Here is a 25,624-nt window from a genome sequence, read left to right on the forward strand (position 1 = left end):
CGACAATAGACTTTATTATAATAATTCTATGACTATTGTCGCGGCAGTTGGATGAAAAGACATCATAAAATATATTAAATAATAATTTACTTAATAATTTCATTTCCATCATTTACTATTTACTCATTGCCTATGTTTAATTATTATACAAAACAAATATTTTTATAAAACAAAAAAATAATAATAATTAAATTAAAGAAAAAAATATAAAACAATAGCGTCTCCATTCAAGTTAGAACAGAGTCACCATGTAACCCGAACAAATCAAGTGGGCTTGCAATAGTAAGAATTGTACGTTTAGTAACAGACTTTACAATTTAAATGGTTTATACATTCTGTTGATTTTTGTTGATAATTTTTAAAACTTAAAAATAAATTATTTACGAACGAAATAGCAGTATTTATAATTGAGTGATAGCAATTACCTACTTATAATAATAATACTTACCGAAAATACGATATTCCATCATTTGTTAGCGTACTAGACGTGTGATTTTTGCAGTTTTGAACGAGCACTGAGGCATGTTTATTCTCCGAACGTTCAAACACTACTAACCTAAAAGCGCACCCAAATGTCTATTTGGGTACTCTTTTCGTCGCGCCATTTTTTGTCGCTGATTGTGTATCTAGACTATCTAGTTCTTATTAGTGATCGAAGGAGGAAAGATAGTAAAACACATTTATCTTGAAACAGTTTTGTATTTCGGAATATAGATAGTCAATAAAACTACTTTAACATTATTATTATTTAATTAGTAACAGTTAAATTATTTTGGCACTTAAAATACATTTGAAAGTATAATTTAATAACATGTATAATAATTATTATAGAACTTTTCGAAAATACTATATTGTTACAAATATAGTAAAAAAAGATTTATAAAGATTGAAAATAAATTATGAAATTTAAAATTTATTATTTATTACATTACAACATTGCTATTTATACAGAATAAAAATAATTATTATTAACGAATATAAACTATAGATAAATAATATAAAGAAAAGCTATAATAATTGTTATTACATGTTAAAATAATCCTTAAAATAAATTCCTTCCCAGCCAAGAATTTATTTTAGGATTAAAAATAATAATTATTTAGTAATTAACATTGAATTGACTAGAAAAAGGAATCTAGATGATAATCATAATTTTTAATACGATAAAGAAAAGTTTATTAGAAAAAAGAGTTATTTTGGACTACACAGATGCATTTTGGCGGCATTCCACTTGATTACAAAGATGTTCTCGACTAAAATGTTTTTGTTTTGTAATTCAAAGATATTTTTAATTGATAATTCGTAATTTTTTTAAGAGCTTCAATATTTAAACATAGATTATTAATTTCAAATAAAACAGACTGCAAGTAGAACGTAAAACGTAGGTACATATTTTTACAAACCGTCAAGTGGAACATGACCTGCGTATTTTTTTTAAATCAGAAAGACGTTTACGTTTAATATTAATCTGCCAAGAAATACAAAATAAACAAAATTAAATATAAAACACGTATTTGTGAATTATTTTACAATCATATGCTATTTATATATTTAATAAATAATTTAAATCCGCCATATCGTTTAAAGTTGATCATGTCGTTTGTTATTCAGTTGTAGGCGATGTTTTTAAACAAGGCCTCTTCGTTGAGCGTGTGGTCGAAGAATGGAGTCTCTCGGAAGATAACGGACGCATCGGCTATGTGCATTTGCCTCTTGCCATATCTGTAAAGAAAAATCAAATATAACTGTCAAATTTCGACCAAAAGTTAAAGTTGTGCGAAAAGAGCGCGAAAATTTGCGCGCGAAATGACATCTTTACAGATGTGACAGATATCGTGTCGTTTTATTTCTAAAATTGATAAGGATATTTTTTTTATAATATAAATGTAGCAGACGAGCATGCAGTCTACCTGATGATAAGTGGCTACTGCCGCCCATGGTCATCTGTAATCACCCCAAATAGGATTAAATATTCTTATGTAAGGTCGGTCATAGATGCGCCGCTACCCTTGAAGACTAAGCTGGAACTCCTCGAAAAAGTATGTCTCCCTTACCACACACTTCAAACCAGAACACAACAGCTTAACATTGATGTTATTTGGTATAAAAAGTGGTAGTGCCGCCGCCGCCGATAGTGCCGTCAGAGTTGAACTACATAGGGTTCTAGCACCTTCTAAACATAGATTAGTAAAGATTACTAACTCCTAACAAGAAAATGTACCCAGTTTCGAGAATTGAAATAGTTGCGTAAAAAAGTTTTGCCACGTCTCCGTGCTAAAATGTCCCTAAAATATTTGATATAATTATTTATTTATTACGTAAATTATGTAATTATTACGTAAATTAGTTATTTATTCGTAAATTTGCTCTAAAAATGTTTTTATTTGTCAAGAATTCAAAAAAAGAACTAACTAATAAGCCGTTTGTAGCTTCATTCAATTTCAAGGCGGCGAAGTATCTTTACCAATCTATGCTTCTTAATTATGACTAAAGACGACCCGCATGGCGGACCGGTCACCATACCGGTCTGACGCGCTGAGGGTCCCGGGTTCGATCCCCGGTTAGACAGATATCTAAATGCCGAATTTAGATTTCTGTTTCTGAGTCTGGGTGTTTATGTATTTGTCTATGTGTGTGTCCATGGCACCCACGACACAGGGAATCCTAGTGGGGCTGTGAGTGCAAAACGCGTTGATGACGTCACTCACCTCCCCCTCCCATGCACAGAGTAGTACTCCTGCAGCTCCTTCAAGTAGTTGGAGATCTGCTCCGCGGTGTCGAAGCGCTCGGGGCGGCGCGGGCGCGGGTACTGCGCTTGCGTCGCGCACAACAAGATGGCGGACAGGAACAAAATGGCCGGCACGAGGAAGCGCATGGTTGCTTTGTTCTGGGGAATAAAGTTTAATATTAAATTATTATTGGCAACCCATTACTGTCCGCAGCCTAGTGGTTAAGAAACGCGGCCCCTCGATCGAATGGTCCGAGGTTCAAATCCCAGGCACGCACCTCTGATTTTCAAATTTATGTGCGTATTAGAAATTAATTATCACTTGCTTAAACGGTGACGGAAAACATCGTGAGGAAACCTGCATACCTGAGATTTATAAAAAAAAAACTTAAAGGTATGTGAAGTCTACCAATACGCACTTGGCGCGGTGGACTATGGCCTAATCCTTCTCATTCTGAGAGGAGACCCGTGCCCAGCAGTGGGACAGTAATGGGTTGATGATGATGATGATGATGATACTGTCCGCTGGGCACAGGCTTTTTTAATATAGGAGTAGCAGACGAGCATGCAGTCCACCTGATGGTAAGTGTAATCAACCCAAGATAGGATTAGATATTCCTAGCTGAGGTCAGCCACAGATGCGCCGCTACCTCTGAGGACTAAGCTGGAAAGCTTGGAAAAGTATGTCTCCTAAAAGAAAAGCCCATGAATTACTATGACTATACTTTTAGAATGTACTGTGATTTTTTATCTGTATCGTGGTCTATAAGATGGCGGACGGAAACAAAATGGCCGGCACGAGGAAGTGCATGGTTATTTTTTTCTGTGGAGATTAAAGTTTAATATTTAATTAGCGGTAATAATATGTAGTACTGACTTTAGAGGTGGTAGACCCTTTGTGGTTCGACTCCGGAGGCACCACGTCACACATTTTTTTGCTAATAACAGCAGTGTTAAGCGCTGTTGCGGTCTGTCTTGAATGGTGTGGTAAGGGAGACATTCTTCTCCGACGTGTTCCAACTTCATTCTCTGGGGTAGCATCGCATCTCTAGGCAACCTCAGGTATAAATCCTATCTCATCTAGTGTTGATTACAAATGTCCTTAAGCGGCAGTAGCTACTTACCATCAGGTGGAATTCCTTCCGCATATTGTTCTATTTTGTTTTTTGTTTATATGTTTGTTGACAAAATGGCGGACAGCAAAACCGCTGCTTGCGGGAACCACATGTTTTCTTCCACAACTACACATTTTACTATTGATTTGATGTTAACCTAAGGGCCGAACCACACAGGGTCATCAATCATCATCATTAGAATTTGCTGTGGTGCGTTGTGGAAGTCAAGATAGCGTGCACTGTATTTAATTTATTATGTAGTTTAATAATTCATATGTTACTTTAATATACTAGGTATTGTATTCGAAATGATAATTATTTTTTCTGTTAGTATAAATATCAACATAATGGAATTCCTAAATAATAATTACCTTCCTAGAAAAAATCTACAAGGCATAAACTTGAAATATTACAACGGGTGCAAAATTCAAATCTTGTCAGGGGCGTAAAGAGTAAAATGATATATGGGAACAGGGGCGTCTTTATTAATTATATGTAAAAATAATGGCATTTAAAAAAGGAAAAAGAGAATAATTATGTTTAAGATTAAAAAAGACAAACCCACTGTGTTTCTTACCGGATCTTCTCAGTAGAGGTCGCGTTCCGATCCGGTAGTAGTTTAAGAAAATATTGTACCTGACAATTTGTAAGTGCTGTCATTGGCCTATACAAAATAAATATATTTCATTTCATTTCATGTCATGCTTTGGATGACCTTAGCCATATACCAACAGACCTTTGACAAGATTGACCAATAAAGTCATTTCTGGAGCAATTTCCACTTCTCAAAGATCACGAACACCTTTTGGGATGTAAATATCTTAAATGGACATTTCATATGCATGGTATGAGCAATCAAGCCGTTGTATAGTACAAGGAACTTTGTCATCCATTTTAATACAGTTTTCCGGTTAAGTGACTTTTTACTGCGTTTAAATATTCATATGCATAGTTAACAACCTTTTTTTTGTCCCACTGCTGGGCACAGGTCTCTCAGAGTGAGCTTAGGCCATAGTCCACCGCGCTGGCCAAGTGCCAATTGGTAGACTTCACATACCTTTGAAAAATATTTCGCAGGTGTGCAGGTTTCACGATGTATTCTTTCACCGTTTAATCAAGTGATTTTTAATTTTGAACCTCGGACTCTTCGATCGAGGGGTCGATTTTCACTAGGCTATCACTACTTTATCTAGATCCATATAATTATGTATTTACATCTGTACACTTACCATGATTTTTTACGTTTTGACAAATATGACTGTTTTGGTATTTGTTTACGTATTTGCCTATACAAATTCCAATCAGCGCACCTAGCGGATTGTATCAGAACAATAGTGTTAGTAACGTAACATTAAATGTCTAAATTGACAAAATGGCGCTTTATGTTTTGTCTTTTTTTTTTTGTCAACTTATTATTTTGTTACCTTTTCAATAGTTAGAAATAGGTGTGGCAGTGGTGCCTTCAGAATCGAAACATTAAGAGTTTTACAACAATTAATAAAATAAGAAGGTGGTAGAACCCTTTGTGGTTCGACCCCGGCGGCACCACCGCCACACCTATTTCTGTTATAACAGCAGTGTTACGCGCTGCTGTGTTCCGTTTTGAAAGGTGTGGTAAGGGAGACAGACTATTCCGAGGCGTTCCAGCTTAATCCTCAGGGGTAGCGGCGCATCTGTGGCCGACCTCAGGTAGGAATATCTATCCTATCTGGGGTTGATTACAGATGTCCATGGGCGGCAGGAGCCACTTACCATCAGGTGGACTGCATGCTCGTCTGCTACTCCTATATGTTAAAAAAAAAAATTAGGTTCCTACCTTAGGTCGTCCACACTGTGTAAACCACAGATGCGTTTCTAAATTGTAATGTACGTATAATTAGGAATACCCTGACCACCTTTCCATTCACATAACACCTCTACACTATTACAACTCCACCGATAAATCTATTTTATATAAAAATCTACTCTTTTTTTTTATAATATAAGAGTAGCAGACGAGCATGCAGTCCACATGATGGTATGTGGCTACTGCCGCCCATGGACATCTGTAATCAACCCAAGATAGGATTAGATATTCCTACATGAGGTCGGCTACAGATGCGCCGCTACCCCTGAGGACTAAGCTGGAACGCCTCGGAATAGTCTGTCTCCCTTACGACACCCTTCAAACCGGAACACAGCAGCGCCTAACACTGCTGTTATAACAGAAATAGGTGTGCGGTGGTGCCGCCGGAGTCGAACCACAAAGGGTTCTACTACCTTCAAACTACCTACCACCTATTCAGTAAGATCCTAAATACCTGTAGACGATCGCAGTTCCTTTACTACTAGCCCTTGAAACTAAATTAAAACGTATAAACCTTTACCACACTTCAAATCGCACAGCACTACATTGACAACTCAACGATGAATCTATTTTATATAAAAATCTACCCTAGGTCATCGGCGCATCAATTGAACTGATTAACGAACTCCTTTAATCTTTTAACATTAATTTTGATATCTGTAGCACCGCCTAAGCTTTTTATCCACAGATAACAATATTAATGCTTTAATAATGGTGTAATCGATTTCTGTCACTTTATGGTATATCCGTGGGTGACGAAAGGGTGACGTCATTATGACAATATCAACATCGTTTTTGTGTCATTTTGAAGGTGGTAGAACCGTTTGTGGTTCGACTCCGGCGGCACCACCGCTACACCTATTTCTGTTATAACAGCAGTGTTAAGCTGCTGTGTTCTGGTTTGAAGGGTGTGGTAAGGGAGACAGACTTTTCCGAGGCGTTCCAGCTTAGTCCTCAAGGCTAGCGACGCGTCTATGGCCGACCTCAGGTAGAAAACTAATTCTATCTGGGGTTGATTATAGATGTCCATGTGCGACAGTAGCCACTTACCATCAGGTGGACCACATACTCATTTGCTACAATCTTTAAAAACCTTAATTAATGAACAAAGCTTTAACCACAAGCTCTATCGTTAAATATGATAATGAAATTGATGGCAGACCACCTTGTTTATTCAGTACTCAACAGGCCACTCAGCTGTTTATAGCACAAAGGCCCGCTAATTACCGTAATTGCTATGATAAAATAGCGCGCTATAAATATAACATGTGATTGAAAAGGTGGTAAAATTAAAGGTAGAACCCTCTGCGGTTCGACTCCGGCGGCTACACTTATTCTGTTATAACAGCAGTGTAGCGCTGCTGTGTTCAGTACCCTTACCATGAGTTTTCAAAACATCCCACAATTTTACGTTACGTTTACTCAATCCATTATTCTGTTCCGTTTGCTGCAGTAGACTGAGTAAACGTAACAATAAGTAAGTGCGCAAGGCTTTTTCTCTACCTCACATGTTCGCAAAAAAGAGAGACAAAACATAAAGCGCCATTTTGTCAATTTAGACATTTAATGTTACGTTACTGACACTATAGTTCTGATACAATCCGTTAGGGGCGCTGATTGGAATTTGTATGGGCAAATACGTAAACAAATACCGAAACAGTCGTATTTGTCAAAACGTAAAAACTCATGGTAAGGGTACTGGTTTTAAGGGAATGATAAGACATGGTGACATACTTTACCGAGGCATTCCAGCTTAGCCCTAGGTAGCGGCGCATCTGCGGCCGACATCAGGCAGGAATTTTATCTTATCTGAGGTTCAGGGCCGGATTTAAGGGAGGGCAACCGGGGCGGCAGCCCCGGGGCCTCCACAAAAGAGGGGCCCCCACAATAGAGACGTCGGATTTTTTTTTAATTCCGACTAGTAAACACTAGTAAAAAAAAATATCTTTTCCTTTGATATTTTTTTTCGCATTTGTACTGTATTCACTTCTAGTATTCATGTTTGTACACTTTGTACAAACATGAATACTAGAAGAATCTACCTGCGTTTCACATTAAAATATTTATTGAAAAACTCAACTGAAAAAATTGTTCATTTTATTCGGAAAATAATTTGGGGCCAGGGGGCCTCCACACCTTTGTTGCCCTAAGGCCTCTAGACCTCTAAATCCGGCCCTGCTGAGGTTGATTACAGATTTCCATGGGCTTATTAAGGATTTTTGTGTTATAACAGCAGTGAATCGCTGCCATGTTCTGGGTTGAAGTATGGTAAAGGATACTTCGAGGCGTTCCAAATTAGTCCTTAGGAATAGCAATCCGTCTGTGGCCGACATCAGGTAGGAATATAATCTTATCTGAGGTTTTCACAGATGTCCATGGGCAGCAATAACTACTTACCATCAGGAGGAACACGCTCGATTGATACTCCTATATTCATAAATAATTATACATAGTTTAAAAACCACAAAACCACGCTAAAATCGCACAAGGATCGTTAATCCTGATTCCGGACGATCCTGATGAGGAGAATGGGATAAAATTATTAAAATCGTGTATTGTCATCGGTTCTTGATAAATGTTCAAAATTTTAAATTAATCGGACCGTTCAAAATGGGTAAAAATTGAGTTCAAAGATTCCGTCACATACATACATACATACATACAACCCAAACTAAGAAAAGCGTGGTAAAAACTAGAAAGGCACATGTGCTACTTACATTATAGATAAAAATAGTAAACATAGAACACAAAAGAGCTACATAAATTACAAAAAACAATCATAAGAATGAGCATTGTTTTCGTATGAAAATAGCTTTTAGGGTATTAACTCACTGTTTGCGATGCGATTATGCGATTATGACGCGATATTGTAGTGGAGTTGAAGTGTAAATATAAAGCTAGAAGAACCCTTTTTTTACGAGAGGGAAACCTTCATGGGTGACGTCGGGTTATGTGGGACTTTTACCGCACTAAAACCCCCCGGTGGCCGTCCTCGGCGCTGCGTAGAGGACTCCGGGATCTCCAAAGGAACGCAACCGGAGTCCTCTTTGCGCATAGCCCCGTCGGGCTCCGCCCAGGTGAGCTTGTCGTTCGCCACACCGTCTGGTGTGCACAACGGTATGCGACCACACGTACCGCCGTCCTTCCTGGGGTCGCTGTCAGGTCGGTTCGAGCTCCCACTCTCATCACTCGCAACACCGGAAGCCCTTTTAGTCGGTTCTTACGACAGGCAGGGGATACCGTAGCCCTATTCTGGTCCCGGAACTACAGGGAACTAGAAGAACCCTACGTAGTTCGAGTTCGGACTTGTCACATTTGTATTCTATAAACCTGTATCCTAAAAAGTGGTAAAACCCTATGTGGTTCAAATACTCCATCGCCACCACCACACCTATTCCTGCCTAATAACAGCAGTGTTAAGATGCTTGGTTCAGGTTTGAAGGGTGTGGTAAGGGAGACATACTTTCCGAGGCGTTCCAGCTTAGTCCTATATGATAGCGACCACAGGTAGGAGCCAATCTTATGTGGAGTTGATTAGACATGTCCATGGCATAGATTAGTAAAGATTACTCACTCCTAACAAGAAAATGTACCCAGTTTTGAGAATTGAAATAGTTGCGTAAAAAGTTTTGCCACGTCTCCGTGCTAAAATGTCCCTAAAATATTTGAAATAATTATTTATTTATTACGTAAATTACGCAGTATTAGTTATTTATTCGTAAATTTTCTCTAAAAATGTTTTTATTTGTCAAGAATTCAAAAAAAAAACTTACTAAAATAAGCCGTTTGTGGCTTCATTCAATTTCAAGGCGGCGAAGTATCTTTACTAATCTATGGTCCATGGTAGTTAAAAACAAAATGAAAGTGCAACTTAAAATGATTTATTCCTTGGCTTATCTTTTCCCAATATTGTGTAATAAATCTTTGCTACCCTTAAGATTTGAAAGTAACCCCCGTGGCTTCACTCGCTAGCACCCTCGTGTGCAATATTTTGAGCTCATCCAAATGAAATGAATTTATTTTTTGTTATAATATAGGAGTAGCAGGACGAGAATGCAGAGCATGCAGTCCACCTGATGGTAAGTGGACACCACTTATGATCTCTAATTAACCCCAGATAATATTAGATTCCTACTTGAGATCGGCCACGGATGCGCCGCTACGTATGAAGACTTTCTTTTCTTTTATAATATAGGAGTAGCACACGCGCATGCAGACCACCTGATGATAAGTGGCTACTGCCGCCCATGGACAACTGTAATCAACCCCAGATAGGATTAGATATTACTACCTGAGGTTGGCCACAGATGTGCTGCTGCCCCTGAGGACTAAGCTGGAATGCCTCGGAAATGTGACATACGTTTCCGAGGCCCTTACCACACCCTTCAAAACAGAACACAGCAGCGCTTTACTTTTATAATTAACTACGTTATTTAATCTCAACAATATTTTTGTTAATCGTTTAATTTATTTCGAGTAATTACATGATATTTTTAAATAAAACCTAGTCATGTACACCTATTTTTCCAATATTTACCTTCCATCCCTCAAAAATACAGAACAATTTATATTTTCAGGGGTAAATTGTTATTTTCTCGCCCTCTGATAAATCGGGAAGGGGTGGGAGTTATGGCTCGGATTGTAGTGATGTTCAATAATATTAGATCAATACAATAATATCGATATATAAAATATAAATAGTCGACCGAGAAACACGACTGTGTTGTGTCCAAAAAAGTGAAATGCAATTGTAGTCGCTATTTTCATTGTTTTTTTTTATGTCGCAACCATGTCGACTTCGATCCTTTTTAGGATTTATTACAAATGATCATATTATACTAGTGACCGTCAGGTATACTTTATGCTCGTCTGCTACTTCTATTTCGTAAATAATTATAGTTAAAAAACTAAAAACCACGCTAAAATCGCACAAGGAAAATCGTTAATCCTGACAATCCTGATGAATGGGACAAAAATATAAAATCATGTACTGTCATCGGTTCTAGATAAATGTTCAAAATTTTAAATTAATGGACCGTTCAAAGTAGGTAAAAATTGAGTTCAAAGATTCCTTTACATACATACATACAGGTCAAGCTAATAAAGGCGTGGTAAAAATCGAGAATCTTTTATCGATATGCTAATATTGCATGTCTATTTCACTCTTACCGTGGTATAAAGGGCCTCAACCTGTTGCTTCTTATTTTTATTTTGGGCAATTTATATATAACTGATGATAGTATCAATCTGTTTATAGCAACGATAGATGTGTAAATTTGAAACTCTTGGGGTCCAGGGTTTAAATCCTACGCAGCTTAAAGTTAAAATATTGTTAAAAGATGTGTGTTTTTTGAATCAAATATCACTTTTCATTAAAATTGTTAATAGCGCTTAACACTCGTTAAGCGCTACTGTGTTTTAGTTTGTAGAGTAAAATAAGGGAGAATTAGTTATCCGAGGCGTACTAACTTAGTCCTCAGGAGTAGCAGCATATCGTACACGAGCTTTTGCCCGCGGCTTCGCTAGCGTTACGAAGTAATATTTTCATCCCCTATTTTATCCCCTTGGGGGTAGAATTGATCAAAATCCTTTCTTAGCGGATGCCTACGTCATAACATCTACCTGCATGCCAAACTTCAGCGCGATCCGTCCAGTGGATTGGGCTGTGCGTTGATAGATCACTACGTCAGTCAGTCACCTTTGAGTTATATATATTTAGATAACAATGCGCTGCTCGTAGTCGTCAACCTATTACTGTCCCACTGCTGGGACTAGTCTCGCAGAGTGAGGGGTGTTGGCCACAGTCCACCGCGCTGGCTAAGTGCAAATTGGTAGACTTCACACACCACCGAAAGGTGGTAGAACCCTTTGTAGTTCGACTCCGGCGGCACCACCGCCACACCTATTTCTACCTAATAACAGCAGTGTTAGGCGCTGCTGTGTTCCGGTTTGAAGGGTGTGGTAAGGGAGACAGACTTTTCCGAGGCGTTCCAGCTTAGTCCTCAGGGGTAGCGGCGCATCTGTGGCCGACCTTAGGTAGGAATATCTAATCGTATCTGGGGTTGATTACAAATGTCCATGGGCGGCAGTAGCCACTTACCATCAGGTGGACTGCATGCTCGTCTGCTACTCCTATATTATAAAAGAAAAAAAAACCTCTCAGAACTTTTTGGAGATCTCCTAGGTATGTAGGTTTCCTCGTGATGTTTTTCTTCACCGTTATAGTAAGTGATGATTCATTTTTAACACACACATAAATTTAAAAAATTAGAGGGGCCTAGTTGAAACTCAGACCCCCCGACTGAGAGAGGTTTCAATAATTTTTGAAGGAGGTAGAACCCTTTGTGGCTCGAGTCCGGCGGCACCACCGCCACATCTATTTCTGCCTCATAATAGCATTGTTAAGCGCTGCTGTGTTCTGGCCTGAAGGGTGTCGTAAGGGAGACATACTTTTTCAAGGCGTACCTCAGGTAGGAATATTTAATCTTATCTGGGATTGATAACAGATGTCCATGGGCGGCAGTAGCCACTTACCATCAGGTGGACTACATACTCGTTAGCTACTCCTATATTATAAAAAAAAAAAAGGAATCACTGCTATCAGGCTGATACAGTCCGCGAGGTCTAAGCTGAGCTTTGCATTTGTGTGATTGCACATGGATAGTGTAGATGTAAAGTCAGATTTAACACGTTCAATGCCAATACGATTTTGTTAATTCCTTCTTAAGTTGCCGTCTATATTTCACAATGAACTCGCCAGGCGAGTCGCTAGCACTACATACTAATTTAAAAATTATCTCGAATCGGAATTTAATACCATCGTTATATTTTTCTTCCAAAACAAAAGTACATAGTCAGCTTTAATAATAAATAATTTATGTTCTTATTATCATATAATAAATCATTAATTAAAAGTTCGAAGACCTGCGGCAGTGGACAATGCAATTGTAATTCAAAGCATGCATTTTTTTCTTAAATTATACAAATAGTCGTAAATTAGAGCCACTGTGTAAATGTTCATATTAGCGTTTATTTAGTCTACACTTTGAATTTCAGTAGAAAATACGGACGCGTTTAGGAAATATTGGCGAAAAACATTGGACTCACCCGGCGAGTCCCAAGCACATGAATTAAATTAATGTCAACTCAGGCGAGTCGTTGGCACTGAACGTGTTAAGCACGATGCGTCTTTTAATTGATTTAAACCGGTTTATACTGCTGTTTGGCAATCATTCTTTTTCCTCACTTCTTGTACTGATAGCAGAATTGTTTAATATTTAATATTTTGTTTTTGTATTCGATTTTTTAGTAAAATACTCGTAGCATCCAATATAAATAAACGTGAATGTGGCGAATAATTTAAAATATCAAAAATATTTTTTTTGTTGAAATGTAATTTAAAATAACACAAATATTTTTTTAATTACTTAGCTATAAATGAAACGTTAATACTTTGTACAATTCATGAAATTGAATTTTATAAAAAATGTGAAGGCAGACTAAAAATTAAAAGTAAAGAAAATAAACTTTGTAGTACTTAAATCTACCATTTTTCTGCATTTTACAATTTTCAAATCACAGACTTAGCTCTGATTCTATCTAGACGTTCGCGAAAAATTTCGCGACATCTGTTAGTATAAAATTGTACAATGTAACAACCACCGTTTTGTCAAAACGGTGGGTTTAAATACTACAAAGTTTATTTAGTTGATTTCATTGCATTTAAAAAAATATATACAAGAATACCTCTTCAACTTATGTACCTAACTAAAATTATAAAATTTATTTTTGAAAGTTTTTTATCTGACACTACTTTAGTGTCCACTCATACTAATGCAAGGCTCAGCTTAGACCTTTCGGACTATAGCATCATTTCATTCTATTTTAAGCCAACAACAGAAACTACTAGAAGGTAATGACTATTGAACAATCAGCTATCAATAAAAGAACAATAGCTGCTAATAAACGCCTTGTAGTTTGAGAAATGATCCACAATAGGGCGAAAGTCGAGGGTAATCAGCAACAGGTGAGCCCGTAATGTAGGGATGTTTATAGAAAGTATCGATAACTTTTTAACCGACTTTTTTATAATACAGAAATAGACAAGAAGTATCGATAACTTTTTATAAACCAACTGTTTAATAATATAGGAGCAGTCGACGAGGATACAGTCTACCTGACGCTAAGTTACAGCCACTCATGGACACCTGTAATCAACCCCAGATAATAGATTCCTATCCGAGGTCGGCCACAGATGCGCCGCTAGCCCAGGGGGTTAAGCTGTAACGCCTCGGATAAATATGTATTTTTTACCACACCCTCAAAATCAGAACACAGCAACGCTTAACACAGCTGTTATAAAAGAAATAGGTGTGTAGTAGTGCCGCCGGAGTTGAACCACAAAGGGTTCTACCGCCTCTAAAAGTAGTTTTATAAGTAGTCAGCTCTAATAACTCCTCTCTCAAGGGTATTAATTTGCATCTTAAAGCCGAATTACGGTGTCAAAATAACTAGTGGTTATACAAATTACCTTCTAAAGAGTGTTGCCAGCTCAAAAGGAATTCAGCGCGCGTCAAATATTGTTTTTACGGTTGGCAACACTGTAACTAGATCGCGACGTGCTCAAAATGGCGGTTTACGTGAACTGCGTGAAATCTGTCATGCATTTGAAAGTTAATTCGTGCGGTTGGTATTCAAAAGTTGGCACAATATGAGAAAATGTCACACGCTTTATGATGCAAATTTTGATTTGAATTCTAAAACACCTACGTTAAATCAAGGTAAGGTGAAGTAAGTTAGTGTTTCAGTCTTCAGTAACTGTCTTATAGCTTAAGTTTTATATTGTCCCTGTAGTTCCGGGACTAGAATAGGGCTACGGTAACTCCTGCCTGTCGTAAGAGGCGATTAAAAGGGAGCTTCCGGGGTTGCGGGCGGCAAGAGTGGGAGCTCTAGCCGTCCAGTAAGCGATTCCGGGAAGGACGGCGGTTTGTGTGGTCGCATAGCGTCGTGTATACCAAATGGTGCGGGAGGAGCGAAAACTGCTCCCCCAGGGTAGAGCCCGATCGGGGCATCGCGCTTGGAGGACTCCGGTTGCGTTCCGTCGGAAATCCCGGAGTTCTCCAACAAGCGTAGAGACGGCCACCGGGGGGGTTTTAGTGCGGTAAGAATCTCACATAACTCGGCGTCGCTCCCACGTCGTCGGGTACCTTTTGAAGGTAAGGTTTTTTTTTCTTAACGAGGCGGAAACCCTCGTTGAGAAAAAAAAGGTTAAGTTTTATATATCATCGTCAATGAATTACTGTCCCACTGCTGGGAACAGTATAATATATAGATATAATCTTATCTGTGGTTAATTATAGGTGTCCATGGGCATAAAAATCTTCTTTAATCAATTTAAAATAAAATTGGAACGTTACTTAAGGTCGACCCCAGATGCTTTGCAACCCCTGAAGACTAAGCTATAAGGCCTCAAAAAAGTATGTCTCTTTCCACCATAGATTAGTAAAGATACTTCGCCGTTTTGAAATTGAATGAAGCCACAAACGGCTTATTAATAAGTTATTTTTTTGAATTCTTGACAAATAAAAACATTTTTAGAGAAAATTTACGAATAAATAACTAATACTGCGTACTTTACATAATAAATAAATAATTATTTCAAATATTTTAGGGACAATTTAGCACGGAGACGTGGCAAAACTTTTTTACGCAACCATTTCAATTGTCAAAACTGGGTACATTTTCTTGTTAGGAGTGAGTAATGTTTACTAATCTATGCTTACCACAAATAATGATATTACCGTAACTTAAGTTTAACTTTATGTTCAATTCTAATTCGAATTTAAGGGTAAGATCACATAAATCTTTAAGTAGTAAAAGTTTATCCCGTTAATTAAGACTTGATTTAAATACAAATAAAACTTAATGGTGAATTGTTTGTTTCTTAAAATAGTACCATTATGAAGCTATATAGTTATTTCTTATATATATTAGATGGTGGCCCATCACACCTGTTTCTGCCTAATAACAGAAGTGTTAAGCTCTGCTGTATTCTGATTTGAAGGGTAAGGGAGAATACTATCTTATGGGGGGTTGATTACCGACTTCCATGTTTTAATGCATGCTGTTTTGATACTTCAATACTAGAAATAAATATAGTTCAAAAAACTAAAAACACGCTTTTATGATAAAATCAACTAAAAAGTAGAAAATAATTATCAATCTAGGAATCAATTACGGAACAGTAAATAGTATAATTGTGAGAAAAGCGTGGGGTGCTCCATTTATCAGTTTTTGAAAAGCGCCCCACACTTTTTCCACGATTATATAAATAGTATAATTTACCTATTTTATTATTTTTTAGTATTTGTTGTTATAGCGGCCATCAATATGCATCCTCTGTAAAAAAATCAAGTGTCTATCTATAACGGTTTAAGAGATAGAGCCCTGTGACACAAGAACTGACAGCGGAGGGTTTCGTTTTACCCTTTAAGTACGGAATCCTAAAAATCATTCTGCAAGAGGGCATTATAGATATGTTTCATAACATTTGAGTTATAGGGAAATCACATTATTATTTAACTAAAAATCACGCTATGACAGTTATTGTAACTAAAAAGTAATAATTGTTGCAATCTAGTAACTTTGCGATGAACTTTCTCTAAGGCGCTCGAACAATCTCGCCTTGAAAATCGTTAATCCTGAGGATATGGATAAGGACAATGGTACAAAATTATTAAAATCGTGTATTGTCATCTATTTTTGATATTTCTTCAAAAATTTTAAATTAAACTGAACGTTCAAAGTGGATAGAAATCGGGTTCAAAGATTCCGTTACTTAGTTACATACATACATACGTACAATCCAAGCTAATAAAAGCGTGTTAAAAAATAAAAATATCTACGCACCCCCTACGGATGTTCTACAGCCCTCTACGAACCGCTACAGCGTTTGCTACGAAATTCAAATAATACATACACAGTTAATATTTTAAAGTGTTATTTAAAACTTTTTCCTTTACCTCTAAAGCAAGTAACAATTAATGTTTATACGCACATAACTTCAAATAATTATAGTTTAAAAACTAAAAACCACGCTAAAATCGCACAAGGATAATCGTTAATCCTGATTCCTGACGATCTTGATGAGAAGAATGGGATAAAATTATTAAAATCGTGTATTGTCATCGGTTCTTAATAATTTTTCAAAATTTAAAATTAATCGGACCATTCAAAGTGGGTAAAAATCGAGTTCAAAGATTCCGTTACATACATACATACAGGTCAAGCTAATAAAAGCGTGATAAAAATCAGAGAAGTGTGTCTGGAATTTGACTTTTTTTATAATATAGGAGTAACAGACAAGCATGCAGTCCACCTGATAGTAAGTGGCTACTGCCGCCCATGGACATGTGTAATCAACCCCAGATAGAATTCGATTTCTACCTGATGTCGGCCTCAGATGGAACAACTAAGCTGGAACGTCTCCCTAGTATGTCTCCCTTACCACACCCTTCAAACTCGAATACAGAATACAGAAATAGATGTGCCGATGGTGCCGTCGGAGTCGGACCACAAGGACAATTTGTAAAACTTTTAAGTATATATAAAAATAAATCTACCATTTATTTGTACAATATATTAAAAGAAATGTTTAATTAGCCTAATCACAATTTGTCCAAAGGGTTTTTGATGTCATTCCCGAATTAAAGGGTCTATTGTTGATTGAGGGCTATTGTGGGGCCCTTAAGATGTCCTATTAAGAAAATAAACTTGAATTAACTTTTTGTCTACTCTGTTACTTTAAGGGCAGGTAGATGATGTAAGGTTTTATTGAGATTAAAAAATAGGGCTTAGATGGATAGACGTGGTACAATTTTACATAAGTGGGATTTCACTAATAGAATTTAAATTCAGTCTTTCATAGGAGTCCGAGGTTCGAATCCCAGCGACGAACAACTGTCATTTGAAGTTATGGAGAGATGAATTATCACTTGCTCTCACGGTGAAGGAAAACATGAGGAACTTTTTTTATACGCAGCTAATTAAAAAAATCAAAGGTACCTTTGAACTTGGTACCCCCAGACAGAAAGTCAGAATTTCAAACTACTGCAATAAAGTACATAGATAAGTATATACTACCTTTTTTAACTTATGGTAAGTGGCTACTGCCTACCAAGGACATCTGTAATCAACCCCAGATAAGATCAGATTCCTACCTGAAGTCGCTCACAGATGCCCCGCTACCCCTGAGGACTATACTGGAATAGCTCGATAAAGTATGCCTCCTTTCAAACCAGAACACAGCAGCACTTAACTCTCTTGTTATTAGGTAGAAATAGGTGTGGCGGTGGTGCCGCTGGAGTCGAACCACAAAGGGTTCTACCACCTTCAAAGTATCAAGTACCTTCAAGTATATGTGTTTGGTATCGTCGTCCGTATGTAAATTTAAACCTGTTCTTTGTAATTAATTCTTAAAACCGCACCAGGGAAACGGATAAAATTAGAATTCAACCAATTTCTCAGGAGAAATCCGGAAATTGTACAATGTAATTTTAGAAATTCTCTATAATTAACACGTTCACTGCGGTTCACCCACAATCGGCCCGACGCGGTGCCAAACCAATATGCGCACAGGAAAAATAGGTCTTTCTCGCTAGTGCGAAACCTGTTTCTTGGGTATTTTTACGGCAGGCCTTTTTCGACCTCCGCCGCATAGAACGTAAAAAAAGTTATCTCAGTGCGGGGGCAGGCCTGTTTTGGTGGATGACCGCTCGCGACCTGTTGCCGCACTGTGCAGATGCGTACGCGTTGACCCGCTAGTAGTGTTGTGCTAGCTTCGAGAGGAGGACGCGCTCGCGCTACTCGGTTTCCTGCAAGCTTCGTTACAATGGCGCATTGTAAAAACAAAATAGTACTAGAAAATGATAGTGATAACGAAGAAGAATACGGTGGTTCATATTTCGAAATCCCTAAGAAAAATCTTTGTAATTATATAAAATTTTGGTCTACCTTTATAATTACTATTTTTGACTTATGTGTAACACATTAAAAAGGCTCGGCTTGTGTTTATTAAAATTTAATAAAATTAATGACTCGATATTTTCTTTTCTTTTACTATCCCATCACTACAGAAATTACACTCTAGTGCGGTATCGGGCCTTATCGACCAGACATTTTTGATTGCTAATTTCTAATTTTCTATTTGGAGGAGCCAGGGGCGGGACTAATGTATAGACAAGTGATTCATGAGGATTTTAAAAGTATAAAAATTTATAATGTAAAATGCGCCTTGACTAAGATAATAGGGCTTCAATACCACCCAGAGGTGTCGGGTCGAAAAGGCCTGCCACGCACAATAAGAAAGTCAAGTGGATGCATTTTTGGACTGCCGTCGCACTAGCTGAAAGTTACTGTTTTTTTTTACGCAGCGAACGTGTTAAATACAATTTATCATGTAGGGTTAATTTACGGTGATAAGTAATAAAGCATGAAACCCGCAATGGATATTTATAATCAACCCCAGATAAAATGAAATAATACATACTGTCGGTCATAGACAAATTGATGTATGAAAAGTATGTCTCTCTCACCAGAGAGAGACATACTTTTCAGAGGCGTTCCAGCGAAGTCCTCAGGTCCTCAGGGGTAGCGCATCTGTGGCTGACCTCAGGTAGGAATATCTAATCCTATCTGGGGTTGATTACAGATGTCCATGGGCGGCAGTAGCCACTTAGCATCAGGTGGGCTACATGCTCGCCTGCTACTCCTATATTATAAAAATAATAATTTGAAAAAATATCGGAAATAAAAATGAAAGTTTATTAGAAAGAAAAACATAAATCACTTTGCTATCAAAGGGATTTTTAAAGATCGTTTCTTATTTCATCTTTCGGTATGAGAATCTCAGTCATCATTCATTTTAAGCCCTGAACGTCAGCATTCCCAATAAAGATAAATAATGATAGATAAATACATCTTTTATCTATCTTTTATAAGAATAAATGATTTCAAACGTCCATTTGTGTGATTTTAAAATAACGATGTTTTTGTGGAAGTGCTGTGATAGCCTAGTGGTTAAGAAACTCGGCCTCTCGATCGACGGGTCCGAGGTTGAAATCCCAGGCACGCACCTCTGATTTTTCAAAGTTATGTGCGTATTAGAAATTATTTGTCACTTGCTAAACGGTGAAGGAAAACATCGTGAGGAAACCTGCAGACATGAGAGATTTATAAAAAAAAATCAAATGTATGTGAAGTCTACCAATACGCACTTGGCCAGCGCGGTGGACTATGGCCTAATCCTTCCCATTATGAGAGGAGACCCGTGCCCAGCAGTGGGACAGTAATGGGTTAATGATGATGATCATTTTGTGGACAGTTGTGCATATTTACTATGGTACTTTTTTTTCAAAATATATTTTAAAATTCTGTTTTTGTTTCTGGTTTTTCTGTCTATGGGGTAATCAATAGTTAAACTTACTTATATTAGGTATCTATGAAATAACTTTACAAGGCTTTAAGAAATACTTATTTTCATAGAAAATATTTAGGGTTTCTAGGTAAAAATCAAAAAACTATAAACGAGGTGGACTTTTCTAAAATTTGCATTAACGAAGAATACATTTAAAATTATATTTAATGTATTATTTTCCAAAATTTAAACTTTTGGCAAAAAACAGTATATTTTGACATTCGTGATGGCTTATAGTTTTTTTTTATATAAAATTAGCAGACCAGTATGCAGTCTACCTGATGGTAAGGCTACTGCCGCCCATGGATATCTATAATGTAACCCAAGATAAGATTAGATATTCCTACCTGAGGTCGGCCACAGATGCGCCGCTACCCCTGTCAACTAAGCTGGAACGCCTCGGAAAAGTATGTCTTACCCTTCAAACCAGAACACAGCAGCGCTTAACACTGCTGTTATAACAGAAATAGGTGTAGCGGTGGTTCCGCCGGAGTCGAACCACAAGGGATTACCTTTATGAGAGCATTTTATTTAAATGAGTAATTACGTAAATATAAAACTGGTTTAAATTTATATCACATAAAACACTGTTTATTTATATTTTATACGGAGTCGAATCACTAAGGATTCTACAACCTTCATGAGGACATTTTTTAAAGGCAGTAGTTATAAAAATATTTTTTTTATCTATAACACGCATAAATAAGTATAGATATCTCACCGCATTGTAATTGAAGGAAGCCATTAAATGGCTCAAACGGCTGACAATCCTGTCAGCCATTTAATGGCTGTCATGGTGTAATTTACGCGGAACAATGCCGATATGCGCAGTTATGTGGTGCAAAAACACGAAATCGAAGAAAAAGTGCGGAGAAATATCGTTTCATTCGTAAATGATCTAAAAATTACATTTTTTAAATATTTTTCAAACACGAAAATAGATGACAGTGACAATTTCAATTGTCAAAACTGGTTACATTTTCTTGTTAGGAGTGAGTAATCTTTACTAATCTATGATAACACATAAAACTCTGTTTATTTATAATAACAAGTGACATTTGAAATCTGGTAAGGTTTTCAAAATGGCTGCCACAAAACTTTATGCTATTAAAATCTTAATTAACTCCTGTGATACCGTCTAAGTTCATGACGAAGTTCCCGGGCTATTACCCAGTTTATGAAACGAATTAAACTTAATACATTCTTTACATATGTTTTAAGGGTGAGTTGAGATAGCATTCTTCATTGAGAGTCATCATCAACATCGGTTATTGAATCAATTCAGAGAAAAACCTTCGTACGTGAGAAATCTTAAAAAAAGTTTTCAAAGGTATGTGAAGTCTACCAATACGTACTTAGTCAGCGCGGTGGACTATGGCCTAATCCTTCTCATTCTGAGAGGAGACCCGTGCCCAGCAGTGGGATAGTAAAAGGTTGATGATGATGATAATAATGGTTGAATCAATTCAGAAGTTAAGAAAATTGCGTACGTGAGAAATCTTAAAAAAAAAGTTTTCAAAGGTATGTGAAGTCTACCAATACGCAGTTGGCCAGCGTGGTGGACTACGGCCCAATCCTTCTCATTCTGAGAGGAGACCCGTGCCCAGTGGGACAGTAATGGGTTGATAATGATTAATTTATTTTATTTTTTACCCGACTGCAAAGGAATATTATGTTTTTTTGCGCGTAGATTATATATTTATATTTATTTATACCTTCTCTAAACCGCTATCTTCTAATATGTAAATTTCGTTATATTTCGGTATATCAAGGTATCGTTATATTTGTCTTAAATACCCAAATATCCTTAGATATTTAGGTGTTAAAAAAAACAAAATGGCGGTTTTTTCGCGCTAAATAGTAATACGTTTAAAAAACTATAGAAAAGTAATAATACCGTTTTAATTTTAATTTTTATCAAAATCGGCGTCATAATTCTTTTCAATATTTTGCGCTGATACTTAAGAATAAAAATAAATAAAAAATAAAATAAATTTTCGCCATCCCGGCACATTTAACGAACGGTTTGAACGACCTTTTTTGCCGCGTGCATGCAAAATGTGGAATGAACTTCCTCCTGAAGTATTCCCTGAGCGCTATGACATATGGCTCTTCAAGAGGGGTGCAAAAAGAGCTCTAATACAAAGCCGGCGATGCATCGGCGACTCCTCTGGTGTTGCAAATGTCCATAGGCGACGGTGACTGCTTTCCATCAGGTAGCCCGTCTGCCTTATCGTTAGGGTTAAATATATTAAAAAAAAAATCACCCTGTACATATCACTGTATTGGTAGAACTCTCAATGGTTCGAGTCCAGCGGCACCACCGCCATACCTATTTCTGCCTAACAACAGCAGTGTTAAGCGCTGTTGTGTTCTGGTTTGAAAGGTGCGGTAATGCTTATTCCTCAGATGTAGCGGCGCATCTGTGGTCGACCTCGGGTAGGAATCTAATCTTACCTGAGGTTGATTACTGACGTCAATGGGTGGGAGTAGCCACTTACCATTAGGTGAACTGCATGCTCGTCTGCTACTCTTATATCATAAAAAGTCGGGTAAAAAAACGATATTGTCACTCTACCTTACGCAATAGACTTGATTTGTATATTTAGGTTTTTTTGTAATACAGGAGTAGCAGACGAGCATGCAGTCCACCTGATGGTAAGTGGCTACTGCCGCCCATGGATATCTATAATGTAACCCAAGATAAGATTAGATATTCCTACCTGAGGTCGGACACAGATGCGCCTCTACCCCTGAGGACTAAGCTGGAACGCCTCGGAAAAGTTTGTCTCCCTTACCACACCCTTCAAACCGGAACACAGCAGCGGTTAACACTGCTGTTATTAGGCAGAAATAGGTGTGGCGGTGGTGCCGCCGGAGTCGAACCGCAAAGGATTCTACCACCTTCAAATTTAGGTAATTCGAGAACATTAACATCCGCATAATTCAATATGCTATATAAGAAATACGTTAATAAATTCTGCAGTTCGTTCATAACTGACATTTTAGCCGAAATAATAATAAATGAAATCCGCTAAGTGCGAAAAGAACGTGTACTTCGATGGTTCCGTACCAACATTATATATTTTTAGAATAGTTTATTAAATAAAAAGAAAAAAAAACTGGTTTCCTTTTGTCTGTTGGTTGTTCCGGTTTTATAAAATAATATTTTATTTATTAAATATGCCAAAAATATATTTTTACGGTACACTTTTTATCTACTTGTTGAATTTGAACTACTTAACTTAAGAAATATAAAGTAGTTTAAAGGGATTATGTAATGGCATTTTTCGCAAAATATGTATATAGGTAGATTCTTACTGAAAAGATATATAGACATTCATTTCTATTGGTTTTGTTTATCTAAATACATATAATAAATTCAATATATATTAAGTACTGATGGATAACTGTTGAAATTGACAATTTTTGTCCAAAATAATTAGATGTCCCACTGCTGGGCATAGCCCACTCAATTGAAGGCAGCTTAGAGCATACACCTGGTATAAAGATTGATCCAATCATGTATGGGGGGCCGGCCTAACCGGGTCATTTTTGAAAAATTTCAACCAACATTATTCATAAAATAGTTATAATAGTAAATTATGGAAAATATTTTCAAAAATTTGTAAAACAAATAAATTTACTATTTAATACATATCGAATATTTTAAATATTAAAAAAACATTATTAAATAAATAAAAGAGAAATATTATGCAATTAGCCCACATAAAATATTTTAAAATAAAAAATAACAAACAATGAAATAGGTATACAATTTATACCGTGCCAACATTTTTAAATATATAAAAAAAACATTATTTAAAAAAGAAAATATTAACTGAAAATATTAAATTAACCCACAAATAATATTTTAATTTTTAATAATATATAAATATATTTTTTTTTAATAATATAGAAATATTTAAATTTTTTTTTTCGTGAACATAAAAAACACAGGTATACAATTTAACCCATGACACTTACGAAATATTTTCAAAATTTGACGAAAACATAAAAAAAACTACAATGTAACCTGTGTCAACATTTTCAAAATTTTCCAAAAAACACATTAAAAAAATAATTTTTCAAAAATGCAACAGCGACTCACCTGTGCGGGCGGGTGCGGCGCGGCGTGCGAACGAAATGCGTTCCACACGGGACGCGGCGGCTTTTATTGCCGCGAGTCGAACAGGGGTACAGTGGAGTAGAGTTATGTGTTACAAATTTTGTCTAAAAATACTTTATTTAAATTTTTGGTACATTCATGTCACAAATGTTTCGACTTTGCTGTTACTGCTATATTCCGCGTAAAACTGCTAGTCCGCTCTGAATACAGAAAAGAAGCGCGTCGCCATAGCAAATTGTATGACTACACCTGCTCGCAACAACTTTAGAGCGGACTAGCAGTTTGACTATACCATGGCTATGTCTACTTTATAATAGCAATCTTTCGCTCGTAAGTAATTATTAATCTATCCTACTTTTTGCCTGCCGAAATCTTTCGTTCTAATTTGAAGAGCCTATGACGATAGAAGATAATATGACGTGTAGGAATTGCAGATTGCAACATTTGTAACAGTGGTTCGACTCTGGCGTCACCACCGCCACACCAATTTCTGCCTGATAACAGCAGTGTAGCGCTGCTGTGTTCTAGTTTGAAGGGTGTGGTAAGAGAAACAAACATTTGCGAGTAATTCCAACTCGTCTTCAGGGACAGCATCTGAGGCTTACCTCACGGTAGGAATGTAATATCTGGGGTTGATTATAGATGTCCATGGGCGGTAACTTACCATCAGGTGGACTGCATGCTGGTCTGCTACTTCTACATTTTAAAAATGATAGATTTCTCAAACTGTAAGGTGGTATACCTTAAGAAACGATTACATACATACATACATACATATATACATACATACATACATACATACATACATACATACGTACATACATACATACATTCATACGATAAAAAAACATTACTCTCCCAAGTTTTGTAAAAAATAACTTGATGCATTCGACTCCACCCCACGCTCTGTTCCGCTCTGAACGCATCTCAACTCCGGGCATGATTTTTGTTAATTACCTTCTAACAGCTCCACACTCGTAAAAGTTTAATTAACATGTCCTAATCTTCTATCAGGGCGCGATTTCTTCTATTTTTGGACAAAGGGCCTTTGTACTTAAGGGTTATCAGTTTCTGCATGTCTTAAGTTATAGAAAATTCTGGCGTGTTTTATAATACAGAAGTAGTTGACGAGCAGTCTATTTGATGTTAAGGCTACTGCCGCCCATGGACATCTATAATCAACCCCAACTATGAAGGTGGTAGAACCCTTTGTGGTTCGACTCCGGCGGCACCACCGCCACACCTATTTCTACTTAATAACAGCAGTGTTACGCGCTGCTGTGTTCTGGTTTGAAGGGTGTGGTAAGGTAGACAGATTTTTCCGAGCCGTTCC

The 25,624-nt window shown here is 37.0% G+C and overlaps 1 protein-coding gene across 1 annotated transcript; it reads right to left on the minus strand.

Annotated features, from left to right (window-relative positions):
* Nucleotides 1-887: 887 nt before the first annotated feature.
* Nucleotides 888-24,413, minus strand: NPF2 (neuropeptide F 2). Its single transcript, XM_073081632.1, has 3 exons — nucleotides 24,274-24,413; nucleotides 2,709-2,887; nucleotides 888-1,722 (listed from the first exon to the last, which is right to left on the minus strand). The coding sequence occupies exons 2-3, from the start codon at nucleotides 2,873-2,875 to the stop codon at nucleotides 1,608-1,610; spliced, it is 282 nt and encodes a 93-aa protein (XP_072937733.1). The 5' UTR covers nucleotides 2,876-2,887; nucleotides 24,274-24,413; the 3' UTR covers nucleotides 888-1,607.
* Nucleotides 24,414-25,624: the final 1,211 nt, after the last annotated feature.

Source organism: Epargyreus clarus, unplaced genomic scaffold (assembly GCF_041222505.1).
Source record: "Epargyreus clarus isolate Ecla_fem2 unplaced genomic scaffold, WU_Ecla_fem_2.2 ptg000016l, whole genome shotgun sequence".
Lineage (NCBI taxonomy): Eukaryota > Metazoa > Arthropoda > Insecta > Lepidoptera > Hesperiidae > Epargyreus > Epargyreus clarus.